The sequence below is a fragment of the Trichoplusia ni genome, chromosome 28 (assembly GCF_003590095.1).
Source record: "Trichoplusia ni isolate ovarian cell line Hi5 chromosome 28, tn1, whole genome shotgun sequence".
Taxonomy (NCBI): Eukaryota; Metazoa; Arthropoda; class Insecta; order Lepidoptera; family Noctuidae; genus Trichoplusia; species Trichoplusia ni.
Genome location: NC_039505.1, coordinates 1879625 through 1898023, shown reverse-complemented (window position 1 = coordinate 1898023; position 18399 = coordinate 1879625). Strand labels below are relative to the sequence as shown.

At 33.3% G+C, this 18399-nt stretch overlaps 2 protein-coding genes and 1 long non-coding RNA gene across 4 annotated transcripts; 1 reads left to right on the top strand and 2 right to left on the bottom strand.

Moving 5' to 3' along the window:
* Positions 1 to 4755: 4755 nt before the first annotated feature.
* LOC113506063 lies at positions 4756 to 8406 on the bottom strand. Of its 2 annotated transcripts, none has more exons than XM_026888922.1 (2): positions 7454 to 8406; positions 4756 to 7336 (listed from the first exon to the last, which is right to left on the bottom strand). In XM_026888922.1, the coding sequence occupies exon 2, from the start codon at positions 7003 to 7005 to the stop codon at positions 5194 to 5196; it is 1812 nt and encodes a 603-aa protein (XP_026744723.1). In that variant the 5' UTR covers positions 7006 to 7336; positions 7454 to 8406; the 3' UTR covers positions 4756 to 5193. The 2 variants fall into 2 exon arrangements, with proteins under 2 accessions (XP_026744723.1, XP_026744722.1); XM_026888921.1 differs by having other exon boundaries at positions 4756 to 7760; positions 8127 to 8406.
* Positions 8407 to 10052: 1646 nt separating this feature from the next.
* On the bottom strand, positions 10053 to 11627 carry LOC113506060. The gene is made up of 3 exons (XM_026888918.1): positions 10920 to 11627; positions 10635 to 10751; positions 10053 to 10548 (listed from the first exon to the last, which is right to left on the bottom strand). Coding segments are annotated over exons 1-3 (462 nt in total). The 5' UTR covers positions 10922 to 11627; the 3' UTR covers positions 10053 to 10205.
* Positions 11628 to 11747: 120 nt separating this feature from the next.
* On the top strand, positions 11748 to 12595 carry LOC113506078. The gene is made up of 3 exons (XR_003401685.1): positions 11748 to 11845; positions 11929 to 12033; positions 12205 to 12595. It is a non-coding gene; the product is annotated as an uncharacterized LOC113506078 (long non-coding RNA).
* Positions 12596 to 18399: the final 5804 nt, after the last annotated feature.

Here is an 18399-nt window from a genome sequence, read left to right as displayed (position 1 = left end):
CAGTACTGAAAAATTTTAAACTATAGCAGAATCTTTTTCAATGAAAAATAAATTCCCACATTGTTGCGGCAATTTGGACGGCGAACACATTCGTGTCAACAAGCCCGCGAAGTGTGGCAGCATGTACTACAATTATAAAATGTACAACTCCATTGTACTGTTAGCTGTCACAGATTCAAAAAATAAGTTTATAATTATTGACGTAGGTGCATATGGAAAAGACAGTGATGGCGGTGTACTCAGTAATTCAAGTTTCTATCAAAAGCTGGAAAACGGAGATATTCAACTTCCTCCCGCAGAACTATTACCGAAGTCTAACATTATGGCACCTTATGTGTTTTATTAGGGGACGAGGCATTCCCACTAAAAACATTTATAATGCGACCTTATCCAAGAAGGCAAGCGACAGATGTCATTGTGACATTTTAAACAATTCTCGCAATAAACACGTGCGTTGCGTTGATGTCAAGTATACAAAATGGCGGCCGGCCGGATGGCTGGGGCGAGAGGGGCGCGGGCGCGGTACCACTCCGACGTTTTCGCACGAATTTCAATTAGGACACCTATTCAAATTCAATATGTTTGATCGCGCGTTCGTACGAACTAAGTTCGCGCGAATAGAGTTTCAAACATTTGAGTCACGCGACCGCGTCGTGCGATTGTCAGTTAGGACACCTATTATGGGCCACATTCGGTGCTATGGATGCGGTCCCAATATGAGGCGAGGAGGCCGACGCTCTTTACACGTCGGCCTCCACACAACACAAGAAAGTGACCTACCGGCCCACAATACTGGCCGGTGGAAGCCCGCGGTCGGTGTATGAAGGATTGCAACGCATTGCCATACACCGACACAAAAACGCGGATGACGTAGCACGGCGGTTCAGGTTTAGTCAGTAAAAGTCTGACACTACCCATTTCCTCCCCCGAGGGAGTGGGTGTCCATGAGGATTCCCCCGCCTAAACAAAAAAAAAAAAAAGGACACCTATTATAGAATTCAATATAATTCGCGCGAACTTACGATGACCGCGCATTCGCGTTCTATTAGGACAACGCCATATTCTGTGGTATGCGTTAGTTTCTTAGAAGAGGCAAAAATGGGAAGGTGTATTTGAATTTATCACAAAAAAAATATTTTGTATAATTTTGACTTGAGTTTTACAAATCTGAGCCAAAAAACTGTTAATGTTTTTGCTTTCATTTTTACTCTTTTGTTTATCGAAATATTTATGTGTCAGAATTAGGATTATCGAAAACATGAGTAGTTTTCCTATTACGGCGGTAATTATTTTCAGGTAACTCCGTGTAGGGTTCTAAGATATCCTATTACGGCTGTATTCATACAACATAAAATTACAAGTTTTTAGGGTTCCGTAAAAGTTTTGTATCTTTTTTTGTGGATTTTTATTTGACATGCATGTTTTTTGATACAAAAAGCGACGAAAACTTTTAAATTTATGTAATTGTTTTATTTAAATTTATGCAATCTACATAATTTTTATTTTTGTTTTTATAGATATTATGGACAGAAAGAAACGGAAGTGTTATACTAATGCTCAAGTGGCTGAAGCACTTTCATCAATTCGACAGGGTATGAGTATTTACAAAGCCTCGAGGCAGTACAATATACCACAGACTACATTACGGAGTAAACGAGATGAGCTTTACGAGAATGAACATTGTGGTAAGCAACCAGTACTTAACCTAAACGAAGAAAGACAAATCGTTGATTGGATCCATTACCTTGGTAAATGTCGCTTTCCAGTTACTAACAATCAATTATTACACACTGTATCTAAGTTAGTTGAAAACCTGGAAAGAAATGATTTTCAGGGTTTATGCTACGACATCCAGCAGTGTCAAAACGTGTGGCACAAAATCTTCAATCAAGTAGAAACCAAGTCACGGAAGTTGCATTGCGAGCGTGGTTTAATAGAGTAGGATCGTATTTTAAAGAAAACGATTTGCTGCGTGTTCTTCAAGATCCAAAGCGTATATTCAACTGCGACGAAACTGGGTTTTTTCTTTGTCCAAAAGACAAGCAAGTATTGGGAAAAAAGGGTAGTAAACGAGTATACAATAATCGCGTTGCAAATGATGAAAAATAATGTTTGACCGTTTTAGTCAATGTGTCAGCAGATGGTAATGTAGCTCCGCCAATGGTACTCTTCCCCTACAAAAGGCTACCTAACAATATCAAGTCAACGGTTCCTTCGTGGTGAGGACTTGGTAACACAGAATCAAGCTGGATGACTATGGAATCGTCCTATGAATATGTTGCAAATGTGTTTTACCCATGGCTTCAACAACAGGAAATAACACTGCCCGTTGTTTTATATTTCGATGGTCATAGTTCTCATACATCTCTGCCTTTAACGACATTTTGCAAGGAAAAAGGGATTGTACTGGTTGCTTTGCTCGCAAATTCAACGCACGTGTTACAGCCTCTTGATGTCGCCGTTTTCAGGCCCGTTAAGGGGACTTGGCGGGATGTTGTAAGGGAATTCAGGGTTAAACATAATTATGCGAAGCTTAAGCGTACAGACTTTTGTAGAGAAGTACAAAAATGTTTTCACAGAAGCCTCAAGCCTGAAACAATAATGAGCGGATTCAAATGCTGCGGACTTTACCCGTTTGATGAACAAAATATTGACTATGATAAACTTTTGTCAAAAATGAAAAAACACCAAGACAAACTATCTGAAGCCAATCAAAATACTCTATTTAATACTTAACAGATGAGCAACATAGATAACAATGAGCAGTTCAAGGAACAATTTGAAAGTCGATTATCACAAAATATATTAAAATTATTTAAAGAGGCAGGCAACCAGTGGACAGGTGACCCCACTTATGAAAAAATATTTTTATTCTGGAAAAGTCTTACATCATCGGAAAGCATATTTGAAGATCAAACAGACTGTGCTCTAGATATTGGGCAGACAACCTTTACCAATAATGTCGATATAGAAAATGTTTATAATTCCGTAAACTTTGATATTAGATCGGATGGTATTCTAACCCCACTTAGTTATGAGGAAGCTAACGATATAGGAAAGGTCATACCAAAGTCATCGCAAGTGTCACTGTCATCAATTAATGTGTTCCCAACAATCGAAGAAAATAAATTTGAAGCAAATTCTCTTCTACCGAAACCATTGGTTGATTCACCTGTGTTGATAGAGATTATTGATCCGAGGTAATCAGAAGTTACCCCACCACAGAAAAAATACGATTATTAACCGAAGAAAAAGCCCAACATATATTACGTTCATCAAATCCTGAATTAAGCACGTGTTCTAGTACCGCTCCATCAGTATCTGAAATAGAGAACGCAGATGATGAAGTTAATAGTTGCTCTACTCCTGTAAGTCTACGTCCAAACAGATGGCGAAAAAATAAGCTGATAAATAAGTATTCGGAAGAAATAAATACCCTTCAAAATTCTTTAATAATGCCAACTACAAGCAAAGCTCCAACGCCAATAGTTATTGAAAATATCAGGCCGCGGACCCCATTCAAAGGAATACCTACACCTTTCAAGAATGCATTTTTTTTCCGAAAACTGAGAATACTCCCCACACCCAAAAACTCACTAAAAAGGCTACTCCCGCCGTAGCTATTGCAGCAGAGTTTATGGAACACCAAAGAAGGTTAGACAAAGAAAAAGAAGAAAAAGAAAAACTTAAACAACTGAGAAAATGTAAGGCATTAGAAAAGAAAAGATGAAAAGATAGACAAGCACAGACTGAACAGAAAAAAGAAGAACCGAAAAAGGAAAGTGTAATGAAGAAATTAAAAGATGTAAATATGCGTCACGTCAACACACTAGATAAAGATTCAGTCCAAAACTCTTCTGACAGTGATGAAGGTTTTGTTTTTAATATTACTGCAAGGGCAAAGGAAGATAGTGACGATGATTTTGCTTTTAACATTCCTGCAAAGGCAAAGAAAATGAAACGCCGTAACTTCCTTGATGGAGATGATTCTGTTTAAATATTTATTTCTAAAGTGGTCAATAAATAATAATTATTATTTCAAGTTCATGTTAAATATTGTGTATATCGCAATTCAGGCAGCGGTGGCAGCGAAAAGCAGCGGTGCGTAACACTTTCGGCTTCGAATTATGCCGCTAACAGTTACGATCAGTAAGTATAAGCGATAACAGTCTTTAAAATAATGTTGATAACGTTTAAAATTCTTTCAAAACTGAAAGTTCTCTTCGAGCAGCTGCCGGCCGCTACCACCGCTGCCTGAATTGACTCTAAAACTTTACTTACCGTCGAAACCCGTAACTTCGCCTGGGTTTTGACTCATTTTTCAACACTACTTTTTAATTCGAAAATATTTTGAATCACTAAGGCAGAAAAAATATTTTATTGCACTTTGGTTACTATTGTAAAGAAAATAAGTCTTAAATTTGGTTGTGAATTGGCTAAAATTTGGCTTCAAACGTGATAGGCGAAGTATGGATGAGTTTCCCTAACTTCGCCTACATCGTCGTAAGGTATCGAATTATAGATAATTATATAAAATTCTGTGAAGTACATCTGATCCAAACAATTTAATAAGTGACAGACTAATATATACCTTACATTCATTTTAATAGAATCCTTTTTTTAAAAAATGAGTACAGTAGGCGAAGATAGGGAGCAGTTTGAAGTTGTTCCATACATTTGTTATAACGATGTTAGGGCTGCCAAACAATTGTTATTTTACTGCATTTCAAGGAGGGGACATTTTAAAGGAAAATAATGTATACAATTATTTATTTATTTTTAAAAGTATAAAAGATAAAAACAAACATTCATAGAAAATTGAAGGCAATTTAGCATCATTACTTATTTGCTATGTAGGTACTTACAAATATTATATCTTATATACTAATATCAGACTTTTTATTAAATCAGTACCTAATTAGTAAGATTTAAAAGAATCTTCAATAATTACCGTTTCTTAAACTGTTAAAAACGATCGATTTTAACAGAATACCTACCTATTTAGTATTTACTTAATCGACCGTTACTACAAAGCAACATTTATGTAACAATAACTATAGATAAACAAAAAATGGCACGATTATTTGGTTTCAGTTATTAAATCAGGTTAAAAACATAAATCAATCTCAATCACTCAGTTAGAATGTAGTAGGTACTAAAAAAAATGATGTGTTACACAAGCATCTTTTTTACCTACTGTACGTTATAATTACTCAAATCGATATTAAATATGATTTCGCCGCGTCGAGAAATATTTGGTTCGGGCAATTTCATAATAACATCATCTAAATGTTGCATGGTGCAAATATCATCTACTCTTGGATAGCTGAATACTAATCCTCCATCAAATTTAGATTCCTTCTTTTTTCTCACAAATTTGACTTCAGGAATGTTATCTTTTATTGATATTACCTTACCAACGAAATGCTTCATGCTTTTTTTTGTTGTAAATTTAGCCAAAATCCATGAGTCGTTTTCTAACTTTTTATCATCCTCTGTGAGATATTTAATGTCGGAAATGCCGTAGGGTATAGATGGTTCAATATTTTCTTCTTCTTGCTGGCTTGTGATGATATCGTCCATTGTTTCATATTCTGAATCTTCCGTATCAGCATAAGATATTTCAGTGTCAGAAGTAAAGCTAGATTCACTACTATTATATTTCTTCTTTTGTTTCATAGATTTGCATTTTTGCTTCTTCTGTTTTGCTTTATTAGTTTCTTTTTTTATTAATCTTCTTTTCATATTTTCTTCTTTAGGTTTTTTGCTAACTTTACTAATGACTTGTGTGTGTAATGCTTTGATTTCTTCTGTAATATCTTCAAAAACTTTTCTTCTTTTGGTTAGTGTTTCTTTTCTTGCTGGAATTAATTTCATATGTATGGCGGAACGCGTAATTTTACATTTTTTCTGTTTGATATTGATGTTTCCTTGCTTGATCTGTTGATGTTTTGTAAACTCTCCTGGTTTTATAGTGATATCCGAGGTAATTATAATTTTAGGCTTGTTGGTTTGTAGGCAGTTTGGTATTTCATTTATGAATCGCATATTTGCATTGTAATTTTTTGAAATATCGCACAAATTATGAACGTCAGATACTTGCAAAGTTTGTTCACCTGGGTACTGGTATTGCTCTAACTGAACCAAATGATTGTTAACGCTTCTGAGACACAACGTTTTGAGGCTATCGGGATTTATAAGCATCAAAGGTGGCTGCAGTAATAAGTCAGGATTTAATTGCATAGTGTTGGAATTCGTCTTTCTTTGTATTTTATATGTTCCTACTTTTTTTGGAAGAATATTTAAGTTTTCAAAGTCCGTTGTACATACCGATTTGCCCGGTGGGACATTTAGTTTTTTATTTCGTACTTTCTTATTAGGATCTGCTTTACGTGTCTCTTTCAACCAATCTAATAGTGCTTCATCGACAGTATACGTCATCGTTGTTTTATTTGTATCCGGTATTTTTAAAATAACTTTATCGGGGTTAAATGGTGCAATGCCAGTACTTTTAAAAGCACTAATTATGTTATTTGTTTTCTCGTTAAGCTGTACCACCAGTTTTTTGAGAAGATCTGGGAAATGTCCTTTGTGAACCGTGGTTTGTCTTGGATTCTTTATTTTGTAATTTAGTAAAATTTCTCGCCACAGTTTTTTTAATGGCCCGAAATAACAGACGTCCAACGGTTGTGTCAAATGTGACGAATTTGGAGGTAAAAATACAAAACGTATATTATTTCCTTCACAATATGACACAATTTTGGGATTTATGTGGGACGCTAAGTTATCCCCAATCAAAACTTTTGTACCGGTTTTGTTTTTAGCCCATGGTAGAATAATACTTTCAAACCAATCTTCGAACAAGACACTGTCAAACCATCCCGATTTAGAACGGTTGTATCTTGAACCTTTAGGACCGTTTAATGTCCATGTTGTATATAAATGCTCCGCCTTGTATACAACGTAAGGAGGTAGACATTCTCCTCCAGCAGTTATTGCGAACATTATAGAGATAGCACCTTTCGTGCTATTTAATACTCTTTCGGGGTACTTCACTCCTCTTTTGAATAAGCACTTTTGGGACCCTGGATCATCTGTTAAATTCGTTTCGTCATAATTTAATACGTTATCACTAGGAACACCTTTCAATTATAACTGTAAATTTGTGAAGTATTCCTTCATTTCATCAGGAGATTTTTCTGCACGGCTTCGTTTTATATTTTGTACCACTCTGTATGCTAATTTAGATTTATGTCTTTTTATAAAAGAGTATGCCCACTTCTTGCCGGGTAATTTGTTGTCAAAAATAGTAAGTCTGCCATTGCCCTCTAAGTATCTGAAAAAAGAATACCACTCTAAACTAAAGTAGGTATGTACATATTTATCTACAAGATTCTGCATATATTGAGTGCCTGTTGAATAGAATTGCTAATAAAACATATTTAATTATTACCTATGAACGACAATTCGCAAATCCAGAAGAGTCAAAGGACTGCCGAATTCTGCCGCTGCTAATAGAACTTTAATTATATTAGCTTCCTCTTGGTCGTTGAGCCTTGTCGGACATCCTGGACTCTTAGGATGTTTATTGTGCAGTTTGTCTAATAATGTTCGACGAGGTATGCCAAAAATTTTCTCTGCATCGTACGAGGACATTGTTTTATTTTGTAACGCATCTACTGCCAAATCTATCATATGCTGTGAGTGTTTTGTAGTGTATGACCGCCTATTGCGTTGCTTCGCTTGCATTGTCGGTAATTCTGCAACAACCAGTTTGTTATCAAATGTATCCGGAAACTTGAACTCTTTTTTCCAATAATTTATTAAAAAAAATGTTTTGTCCATTTAAGAAAATATCTATAAAAATTTTACACAATTGTACTTACTTTTAAAGCAAAAAGCTCTACTATTTGTATAATATATATTATAATAATAAATAAAAGACAATAACAATGGAATTGACAACCCTAGCAGTAGGCGAAGTTCGGCAACAAAATGGCTACCAGTACCAACACAATGATATTTATTTAATTGTAGCCTCTAAACGTGAATAAGATAGATAATAATAGTGTCCAATGAAAGAGAGATATTTGTAGTTCATAATAAAATAATAAGATAAACATTACCTGTTCTGTAATACTGCCTAAAACTGAAGTTAAAACACCAGCAAAAAAAAACGTGTCGTCCATTTCACGGAAAAAACGCAATGGTGGCCAATAGTGTGAAGTAAGTCACAATTTATTTGCAAAATCTTGCCATACGTAAAAAATCCTTTGTATTTAGTAGTATTTTGCACAATTTGTACTAAAAATATGTTCGCAAATCTAACTTACTAAAAATTAGGCGAAGATAGGTAGAGCAGGCGAAGTCACGGGTTTCGACGGTACCTCAGTTTATTTACCATTAATTAGGAGATAAATGTTGTTCCTTTTTGTTATGTTATTTAGTTTTTTTTTTTTACTTTTTTTAAGTGCATTTAATTTGTAAACCTTCAGTTACTTTTAGTTCGTTTTTAACTACATTCTACGGATTGTTAATTTTTGAAAGATTGAGATTTAAAATGATGTTATAGAACATAATTTTAAATCTCATCTTTCAATACGTTTTTAATTTTATAACCTTTTGTTTCTCAACGAACTGTTGATTTTTGAAAGATTTTGTTCAGATTTTATTGTTATTAGTTGTCATATTTTTTAAAATAATATAACTATTTGATTCCTTAGTAATTGTATTTTTAATTCTATAAAACCAGTGAACATACCTCAGTAGTATATTATTGGGCATTCTGTCCCACTCCTTCGCTCATGCATGCGCATTCGCGTCGTGGGACAGAATGCCCAATAGGTTATGAGCGACACATATCATGGAATAGAACGCCCAATGGGTTTTGAGCAATTCACTTGATTCTCAAATTTTGAAAAATTGTGTGAATTAAAAGAAACAAAGAATGAATTGCGTTAAAATGATATTAAACCATTAAAACGACTTGTTGTATAGCGTTCCAACGTGATCGAAACGACTTGATTCATTGAATTGCGTTAAAATGATATTAAACCATTAAAACGACTTGTTGTATAGCGTTCCAACGTGATCGAAACGACTTGATTCATTGAATTGCGTTAAAATGATATTAAACCATTAAAACGACTTGTTGTATAGCGTTCCAACTTGATCGAAACGACTTGATTCATTGAATTGCGTTAAAATGATATTAAACCATTAAAACGACTTGTTGTATTGCGTTCCAACGGTGATACACCATCGAAACGACTTGATTGTAATGTTTTCGTTTTTGCGCGCTCACAACTGGATCTATCGTCTGGTCCAGACTCAAACGCAGTATGCTTTTTCATCGCAATAACGATAGGAACCAACAGGCAATGTTTGTAATGTTTTCGTTTTTGCGCGCTCACAACTGGTTCTGTCGTCTGATCCAGACTCAAACGCAGTATGCTTTTTCATCGCAATAACGATAGGAACCAACAGGCAATGTTTGTAATGTTTTCGTTTTTGCGCGCTCACAACTGGTTCTGTCGTCTGGTCCAGACTCAAACGCAGTATGCTTTTTCATCGCAATAACGATAGGAACCAACAGGCAATGTTTGTAATGTTTTCGTTTTTGCGCGCTCACAACTGGTTCTGTCGTCTGGTCCAGACTCAAACGCAGTATGCTTTTTCATCGCAATAACGATAGGAACCAACAGGCAATGTTTGTAATGTTTTCGTTTTTGCGCGCTCACAACTGGTTCTGTCGTCTGGTCCAGACTCAAACGCAGTATGCTTTTTCATCGCAATAACGATAGGAACCAACAGGCAATGTTTGTAATGTTTTCGTTTTTGCGCGCTCACAACTGGTTCTGTCGTCTGGTCCAGACTCAAACGCAGTATGCTTTTTCATCGCAATAACGATAGGAACCAACAGGCAATGTTTGTAATGTTTTCGTTTTTGCGCGCTCACAACTGGTTCTGTCGTCTGGTCCAGACTCAAACGCAGTATGCTTTTTCATCGCAATAACGATAGGAACCAACAGGCAATGTTTGTATTTTAAATATGCTATTGCGCGCTCACAACTGGTACAATCGTCTGTAACACAGACTGGTACGCAGTATGCTTTTTCATCGCAAGGCACATAATAAAAAACAAACTAAAAGTGTAATAATATATTGATTAAATTGTATTTAAAATATGACACAAGTAATTGATCTTATGCATTAGACGAAAAAAACGTTGGCGGCTTCATAAACAGCTCATCTGCAGACTGCACGAACGCTTGGAGTTTCCGCCACTGGATGGTGTCACCGTCAGTCTGGAGTTTTAATCGAAGTAGCGCTTTCCTCCATAGTTCTTGAGAGTCTGTTTCACGAGCGTCATTAGTTTGATACACCTTGAGGTCAATATAGTACTCGCCGGAGGTGTTTGCAGTCCGGCGCTCGTTGCCGTTTGCTAATCTTGTAACGAAGAACGTAGACAACACAGGCGTTGACGAGCCATCACATTCATCGTTCCGTTCATGTCGGAGCCCGAATATATCTGTCTTGTTTTTTTTGCTGCAACAAGGAGTAAAGAATAATATTAACACGTACTCGTATATTCATTATAATTTAGCGGTAATTTTATTGTACCGTATAGTTACCTTATAATAGCAGATTTTGTGGGTGTCTTGCGTTTGCCTGTCGATGTTGTCCGTTTATGGGAACTTTCTATTTTACGTTCATTGTTGAAGGGAACGATGTCACTCTCGCAGTCCGACCTGAAAGTTTAATTTATCAATTAATTATAAACATTTATTAAACGTTATGTTACTTACACATTAATTTCATATAAAACGTTTGTTTTAAATAAAATTGAACAAGGTTCGATTACATCAAACACTGAAAAATCAAGATAGAAATTAATCGAGTAATAATATAGTACTTACATCTTTACTGGTGTGATTCTGGCAAATTAGGTGGCGATGAAGTACGAGTATACTAAACTTACACTAAAGATATTCAGAAGTAAAACTTTTGTTTTGTTGAACGATTTACTTTCTAGATTTTAGCTGAAAACCAGTAGCTGGGGTATGGTATTGAACCAAATATTATATCAGCACTAGAAAGTAATGATCGCTAACCAACATGTCTTTGCTTATAAGCAAATGTGAAGTGTTACCTCGAATAATTAAAAACGTTCGCAATCAAAGCAAACATTATAAACGACAATACAATTTATTATGTACGTATTATACTCGTGTAAATCCAAAAAAGTATCGACTAAGGGATTCTTATTGTAATGCAATAGTTCGCTTTATGTGATCACGTTACATCGTATGATTTTTTACTCATTGCTAATTTAGCAATTCGTAAGGATTATCATTTTTATAGATATAATTATATTATGATTATATTTTATGAATTATAGTTATTAGGCTGATAGGAGAATATGAAAATCTAAAGTAGACAAATAACACCGTCTGTGAGATTTTTTGCCAAAGTAAAAATTTATTAATATCTATTTGACCAAACGGATCGCAGATTTTAATATGCTAAAAATAATTAGTTTTGAACAAGTACTCAACTTTAGTCATTCATTCTGCATTATTTTTAACAAGCTACAACTTGTTATTTCTGTAATGATAATATTATTTATATTCTTTGTGCGACAACCCTACGTAAAACAATGCAAACAACAATAATTGCAATTTGAAACTTAGGTACATTTATAATTTCGTAATTTTTGCTGCATGTTAGACCTATGTCATAATAAATAATTTTCACTCACAGTTTACTTACTAAACTTAACTAAAATTAATAAATCTCATGAATTACCTGTAATTCGAAGAAACTCTTGTCTCAACATTGTAAGGTAAGTCTTTAACTATTTAACTAATTGCTTCACGATCATTAACACCTATGGATACTTAAGCTCATGTATTTTTGTTTTTTCAGGACTCCTAAATGTTAAAATTCCTTAATACCTTTGGGAAACAGAGATCGTCGCACATTGAATAAGATCTTACAATTTACGATTAAAAATACGATATAAAAAAGGAGGTAATGATTTTCTTTTGGTTTTTAAAATAGATTTGAGCTATCTTAAATAATAATATTATAATCACAGGTTTTTATGTAAAGAAATGACCCCGGTTCTTGTACCGCGTACTTTAGTCTAAATTACATTTTTGTGTGTACACTATTTCTAACCTAAGTTTTATGGTTTTTCAGAAGCAGAATAGAGCCGTTACTTTGGTGCTTGTGATGAAAATATACCATAGTCTAATAGTAGCAGCAGTCAACAGATCCTGTGATTAAGTTTTAGTTTTTAAAGTAGTATTTACACGAAAAATATACCTTGCAGGTACGATTACTCTTTTATAAGTTTCAATAGATAAAATGCCATTCTGTTCGGTTTGCAACATTGAAGTGGATTTTCGTCGTTGGAGTAACCATTTGCGAACTAATAAGCATAAAAATAATAGTACTATTCACATCAATGATAACGTCGCAATAATACATTCCTGTTTGAAAGGACGTATTACAAGTTACCGGATAGCTACACCTAAAACGGAAATAAATATTTACCCAGAAAGCTTTTTAAACATTATTAATGATCAAGTTAAATCTTTAATTGATAGTTCGCTTCAAAAACATTATTCTGTTAAAATTAATTTTGAATATTTCGCTAATTTTTTAATGTTTAAAAATGACCTCCAAGAGTTAAAGTCTTTTGCAACAAAAAATTTTATTATTCATTTAAATTACAACTTCAAATCTTTCTATGAAAAAGCTGTATCGATAATATTAAAAAAAATTGATGACTTTCAAGAAAGGGACAGCGGATGGACGTTTTTGAATAATTCACATCTAGAAATAAATATTAATAAATATCAACCTCTCAGCGGATCGCAATTTATAGATTTACCTAAATATATTAAAAATAAGAAAGCATGTTTGAATATTCAAAATAATGACGAGTGTTGTTTTTTGTGGTGTGTAGTTGCTGCTTTATACCCAACGAATAGACATCCTGAAAGAATAACATCGTATCCTCATTTCCGCGATGTCTTGAACGTAAATGATATTCAATTGCCAATCACTTTTTCTGATATAGATACTTTTGAAAGGAACAATCCTTTTTTAAATATTTATATTTACGGTTTAAGAGGTAGTAAGACTATAACAGGACCTCTATACAAATCTGAGAAAATTAATCATAAATCTAAGAAAATTCATTTACTGTTTTTAGAAAATTCGAATTCATCTCACTATTGTCTCATTAAAGATTTACCACGCCTCGTTAAAACCCAAATAACAAAACATCATAGTAAGATATATTTCTGCGAAACCTGTTTAGTGTTTTTTTCAAGTGAAGAACGTTTTGAAAATCATTTGTGTGCAGGAGTTATTACTGTATTGCCTGATAAAGGAACATTTTTACAATTCAAAAATTATAATAAAAAACAAGACATTCCTTTCATAATCTACGCTGATTTCGAAACATTACTCGAACCGATTTCCGGCCATGAATCGGACACCGCTAACACGTCACGCTTACAACGACACGTTCCTTCAGCCTTCGCGTATAATATTGTTTCATCGTGCGATGATAATTTTAATGAATTCAAAACTTATCGTGGAATTGATTGTGTATCGAAATTTATAGAGTTCCTTACTGAAGACGTCAAAAGAATTTATAACATATTAACTCAAAATGTTTCGATTATATTTTCTGAGAAAGACGGAATTGATTACAAAAAAGCTTGGAAATGTCACATATGCGATAATCTGTTATGGAATAATAAAGTAAGAGATCACTGTCATATTACTGGTCGATATCGCGGTGCAGCTCATCGACATTGTAATTTACAATATAAGCTACCTATGTTCATACCAATATTTTTTCATAATTTATCAGGATACGACTGTCACCTTTTTATTAAAAAGTTAGGTGAAACGCCTGGCAAATTAAATATCATCCCTAGAACCAAAGAAAAATATATATCATTTTCCAAATTTATACATATCGACGAGAATGAATACGTACAAATTAGATTTTTAGATTCATTTAATTTCTTAGGCACTAGTTTAGACAAGCTATCAAAGACTATGCGAATTGAGGATTTTATTAGCTTGCGCTTTCATTTCCCTATAAATGATCAGTTTAATTTACTTACCCGAAAAGGCATTTATCCTTACGATTACATGAGCAATTGGAATTGCTATGAAGAAAAAACGTTACCACCGAAACATTTATTTTTCAATTCGTTAAGTAATGAGCATATTTCACAGGAGGACTATAACCACGCTAACTCGGTATGGACCAAATTTGGCATAAAAACAATGGGTGAATATACTGACTTATATTTAAAGACTGATGTACTATTACTTACGGACATATTTCAAAATTTTCGAAAAACTTGTAAAGTGCATTATAAGCTCGACCCTGCGTTTTATATTACTGCTCCTAGTTTATCGTTTGATGCTATGCTTTTAAAGACGGGAGTTAAATTAGAACTTATAACAGACTTATCTATTGTGCGGATGATTCAAAGCGGTATAAGAGGAGGTTTATGTATGTGTTCCCACCGCTATGCAAAAGCTAATAATAGATATATGTCATCGTATGATGCAGTGGAACCACAGTGTTTTATAAGTTATTTAGACTGTAATAATCTTTACGGCTATAGTATGTGTCAGTATTTACCTCACTCAGGTTTCCGATTTTTAAATCAACACGAAATAGATCAGTTAGTCGTAGAAAATATTAAAGATAACGCGGAATGGGGTTTTATACTTGAAGTAGATCTCTTATACCCTGAAACGTTACATAATTTACACAACGACTTACCTTTCTGTGCTGAAAAATGTAAACCCCCGGGCGGTAAAACAGAAAAACTTATTGCAAATCTCTACAATAAGTATAAATACGTGATTCATTATGTACACTTAAAGAAATGTCTTGAGCATGGTTTATTATTACGTAAAATACATAGAGTCATTACGTTTCGACAAAGTGCATATTTAAAGGAGTACATCGAATTAAATACCAAATTACGACAAAACGCAAAAAGTGTTTTTGAGCAGGATTTCTTTAAGTTATTAAACAATAGCGTTTTTGGTAAAACTTTAGAAAATACAGAAAAAAGGGTGACTGTTCATTTAGTGAACTCATGGAATAGTCCAAATAATAAAACCAAAAAATATACTTGTGCTGAAAAACTCATAAGCAATCCTTATTTTCATAGTGCTTCAGTTTTATCGGAAAACTTAGTAGCAATACAAATGAAACCTGACCGTTTAATATTGGATAAACCGATATACATAGGCTTTACTGTATTAGAACTATCTAAATCACATATGTATCATTTTCATTATAACATAGTTAAACCTTTTTACGGCGATAGAGTAAAATTATGCTACACTGACACGGATTCTTTTGTATATATTATATACACGGATGATTTCTATAACGATATAAAATATAATTTTTTACAGTACTTCGATACTAGCAACTATAACATCAATAATAAATTTATGATACCGCAAATAAATAAAAAAGTGCCGGGATTATTTAAAGACGAAATGGGTGGCGAGCTGATTACCGAATTTGTTGGTTTAAGGTCAAAATTATATTCAATAAAAACGATGAACAATGTCATTAAGAAAGCAAAAGGTATTAAGTCTTGTGTGGTCCGTGATTTAACTATTGATAATTATCAGCATGTATTATTTAATAGAGACATAATCCATCGAAAAAATATCTTATTCAAATCAATTAAACATGAAATATTTACACAAAGTGTGAATAAAATAGCACTATCAAGTAACGATGATAAACGTTTAATATCCAAATGCAATGTTGCAACCCAAGCGTGGGGACATACTTCCATCTTAAAAGGTTATTTGACTTGATGTTATCTCAATGTGTTATCATTTAACGTACATAATATAAGTTATATTATTTAAGATACAAATGAGCTGTAATATTATAGAAACAAATATGTTATTAAATAAAATACTTGTTTGTAAAACAGATTGTAAATACGTATAAATTAAATTTTGTTGAGTACAAACTTGTTTTATTGAATTAGAAGAGTTAAATATATAATACCTGTACTTTTGACATGTGTTTTATTTTCCATATGTCTTGTAATATTTGTGATTGCAATGATTCAATATAATACATAAGTTTGTAGTAGGACGAGTAGACACTTGTGCTATGTTGCAAGTAAAATATTATGCAAGATTGTAGTTTATACTTTAGTCTAAAACCGTTATGTAATATGGAACTCTAAGTATATTTACGAAAGAGTGGTTTTCAAACAATTTATATACAGACCCAAATAAATGCAAAGCTAACAATTTTAAAGCCTTATATAAAGTTGATTGTTGGTTGCGTTTTTATTATTTACAGACTATTACTATAATATAGTATATGTGACATTATACATCATCATGTCAACGGTAAGTTAGATATTATAATCTAACGTTAACCTACTAGTGGATTATGTACACCAGTATTGATTATTTATTTTTGCGTATCTTCTTGTTTCAGATATCTGACTCAGAAATTGTGTTTAGCCAGTATGCTCAGGATCCTTACGAAGGATTCTCTGAGCTGTGTCGCACTGAACCAGAACAATGTAAAACCAAAGAAAAAAAGCAGAAGCTGCGTCGCAGAGAAACTTTAAAAAAACAGAATGCCACGAAATCTTTTGTTGTCAGCCGATTACAACGACGAGGTCTTAAGTTAATCAAAATTGCTGTTATTGATCTCTGCAACAACAATAGTTCTCAAACAAATGACAGCGATAGTGAAAACGAGAATGTTGTGATAAGTGCTCAGTATATTGTCAGGGATGCCATGGACAGTGTTATGGATGAAACAGAATCATTAGTTAAAAAGATCTCTAAATCTTTAATAGACAGTGATTTTTGATGATATCGATCTAGAATTATATTCAGTTTTTTATTAATCTTATTTATATTGGTTATTCGTTTCAATTTAATTTTGTAATTTGTATACGATGTATAATTTGAATTAAAAATACAATTATAGATAAAAGTTGTTTTATTTAAAAAATATATCTTAAATAATACATTTAATTACCACTCCAAATACTTTTTCAAACATAACACATTTTTAGAGCACATAGTTTAGTGTGTACACTACAATTAAAATTAGTTTTTATTTACAAAACTATTTACTTAATGAGTAGGTACACATTTTACCATTCTAAATACTTTTTTATACATAACACATTTTTAAGTGCACAATGTTTTGCATGTATATTACAATTAAAATTAGATTGACCAATACAATATTTTTTATACAGCTCTGAGAAATTGATACAATGTGTTGTTCCAAGGTCTGATACCACACAATCCTCACAAAGATCATTTATCCACTTTATCTTTTCAAAGCCATTTACAATAATTTCCTTATTTTCTAGATATGGAACAATTATTCGTTTAAACTCTCTGTAGTCAATGTATCCCTCGTTCCAATAAATACCTTTATGCTTTTCCAACCATTTAACTTGTCTCTTTTCGTCGCTTGTCAAATATTTAAACAAGTATGGAGGTTTTACTAAAAATGTTTGAGTATATTCTCGAGTAGCAAAAGCCAATTCCTTTATTATGAAATTGTTATAAAGATCTTTAAAACCTTGAACATCTATTATGATAGTATTTGGATTCATGATATTTTTCTCACAGTATTACTTAAGGGTTTGTATTCAATGATACAATCGTTCAATATGAGACAATATGCTGAAGTTTGGTCTGGTATCTCAGCTTCGCACTCAATTTCTACTCTCACATCGACAACAGGCCCTGTTTTTACGTTGTCCGCTTGTCTAGAGCAATCGATTATAAATAGTGGTGCTATATCTCTAAATTGTTTCTGACTTAATAATGGCTCCGAACGGCGTCCGTAATAAGACTGTTGAAATCGGATGTATTGCTCATATAATAAAGCGATTCTATTATTCGCGAAACTAATATTAAGGTTTTCATACGGGAAGTAAGTCGAATTTAGATATACTTTAACATCCCGAACGTGACAGTGATCAAACTGTGACATATCAGAACTTGAATTATTTTTTCTGTTTGTTTGTAAACCAATAATTACGTATCTTGGTTTCTCTATTTGCGATGAAGTTTTTATAGACCAGGTGTGTTTCGTAGTTTTTGGTAGAGCTGGGTATTCGTATAAATCCCAATTTCTAAATATCATCTGAAGAGGTCGATCTTTTTCTAACAATTTTAACAAACTTATTTTTTCTTTGTCCGATACTTTAACATGCGGTACACGCCATATAATTTTATTGATCTTTATGTCGTCAATTACTTCACCAGTATTCAGTTTCACTGCATTTAAGTTCGTGTTACTTCTTAGCAATATCAGTTCATGTCTAC

Coding starts and splice junctions, on each gene's coding strand:
- LOC113506063 (XM_026888922.1), bottom strand. CDS start 7,005: ATGTTCGCAATAACTGCTGGAGGAGAATGTCTACCTCCTTACGTTGTA.
- LOC113506060 (XM_026888918.1), bottom strand. Junction 10,549..10,634: donor ACAAAATCTGCTATTATAAG/GTAACTATACGG, acceptor TCCTTGTTGCAG/CAAAAAAAACAAGACAGATA.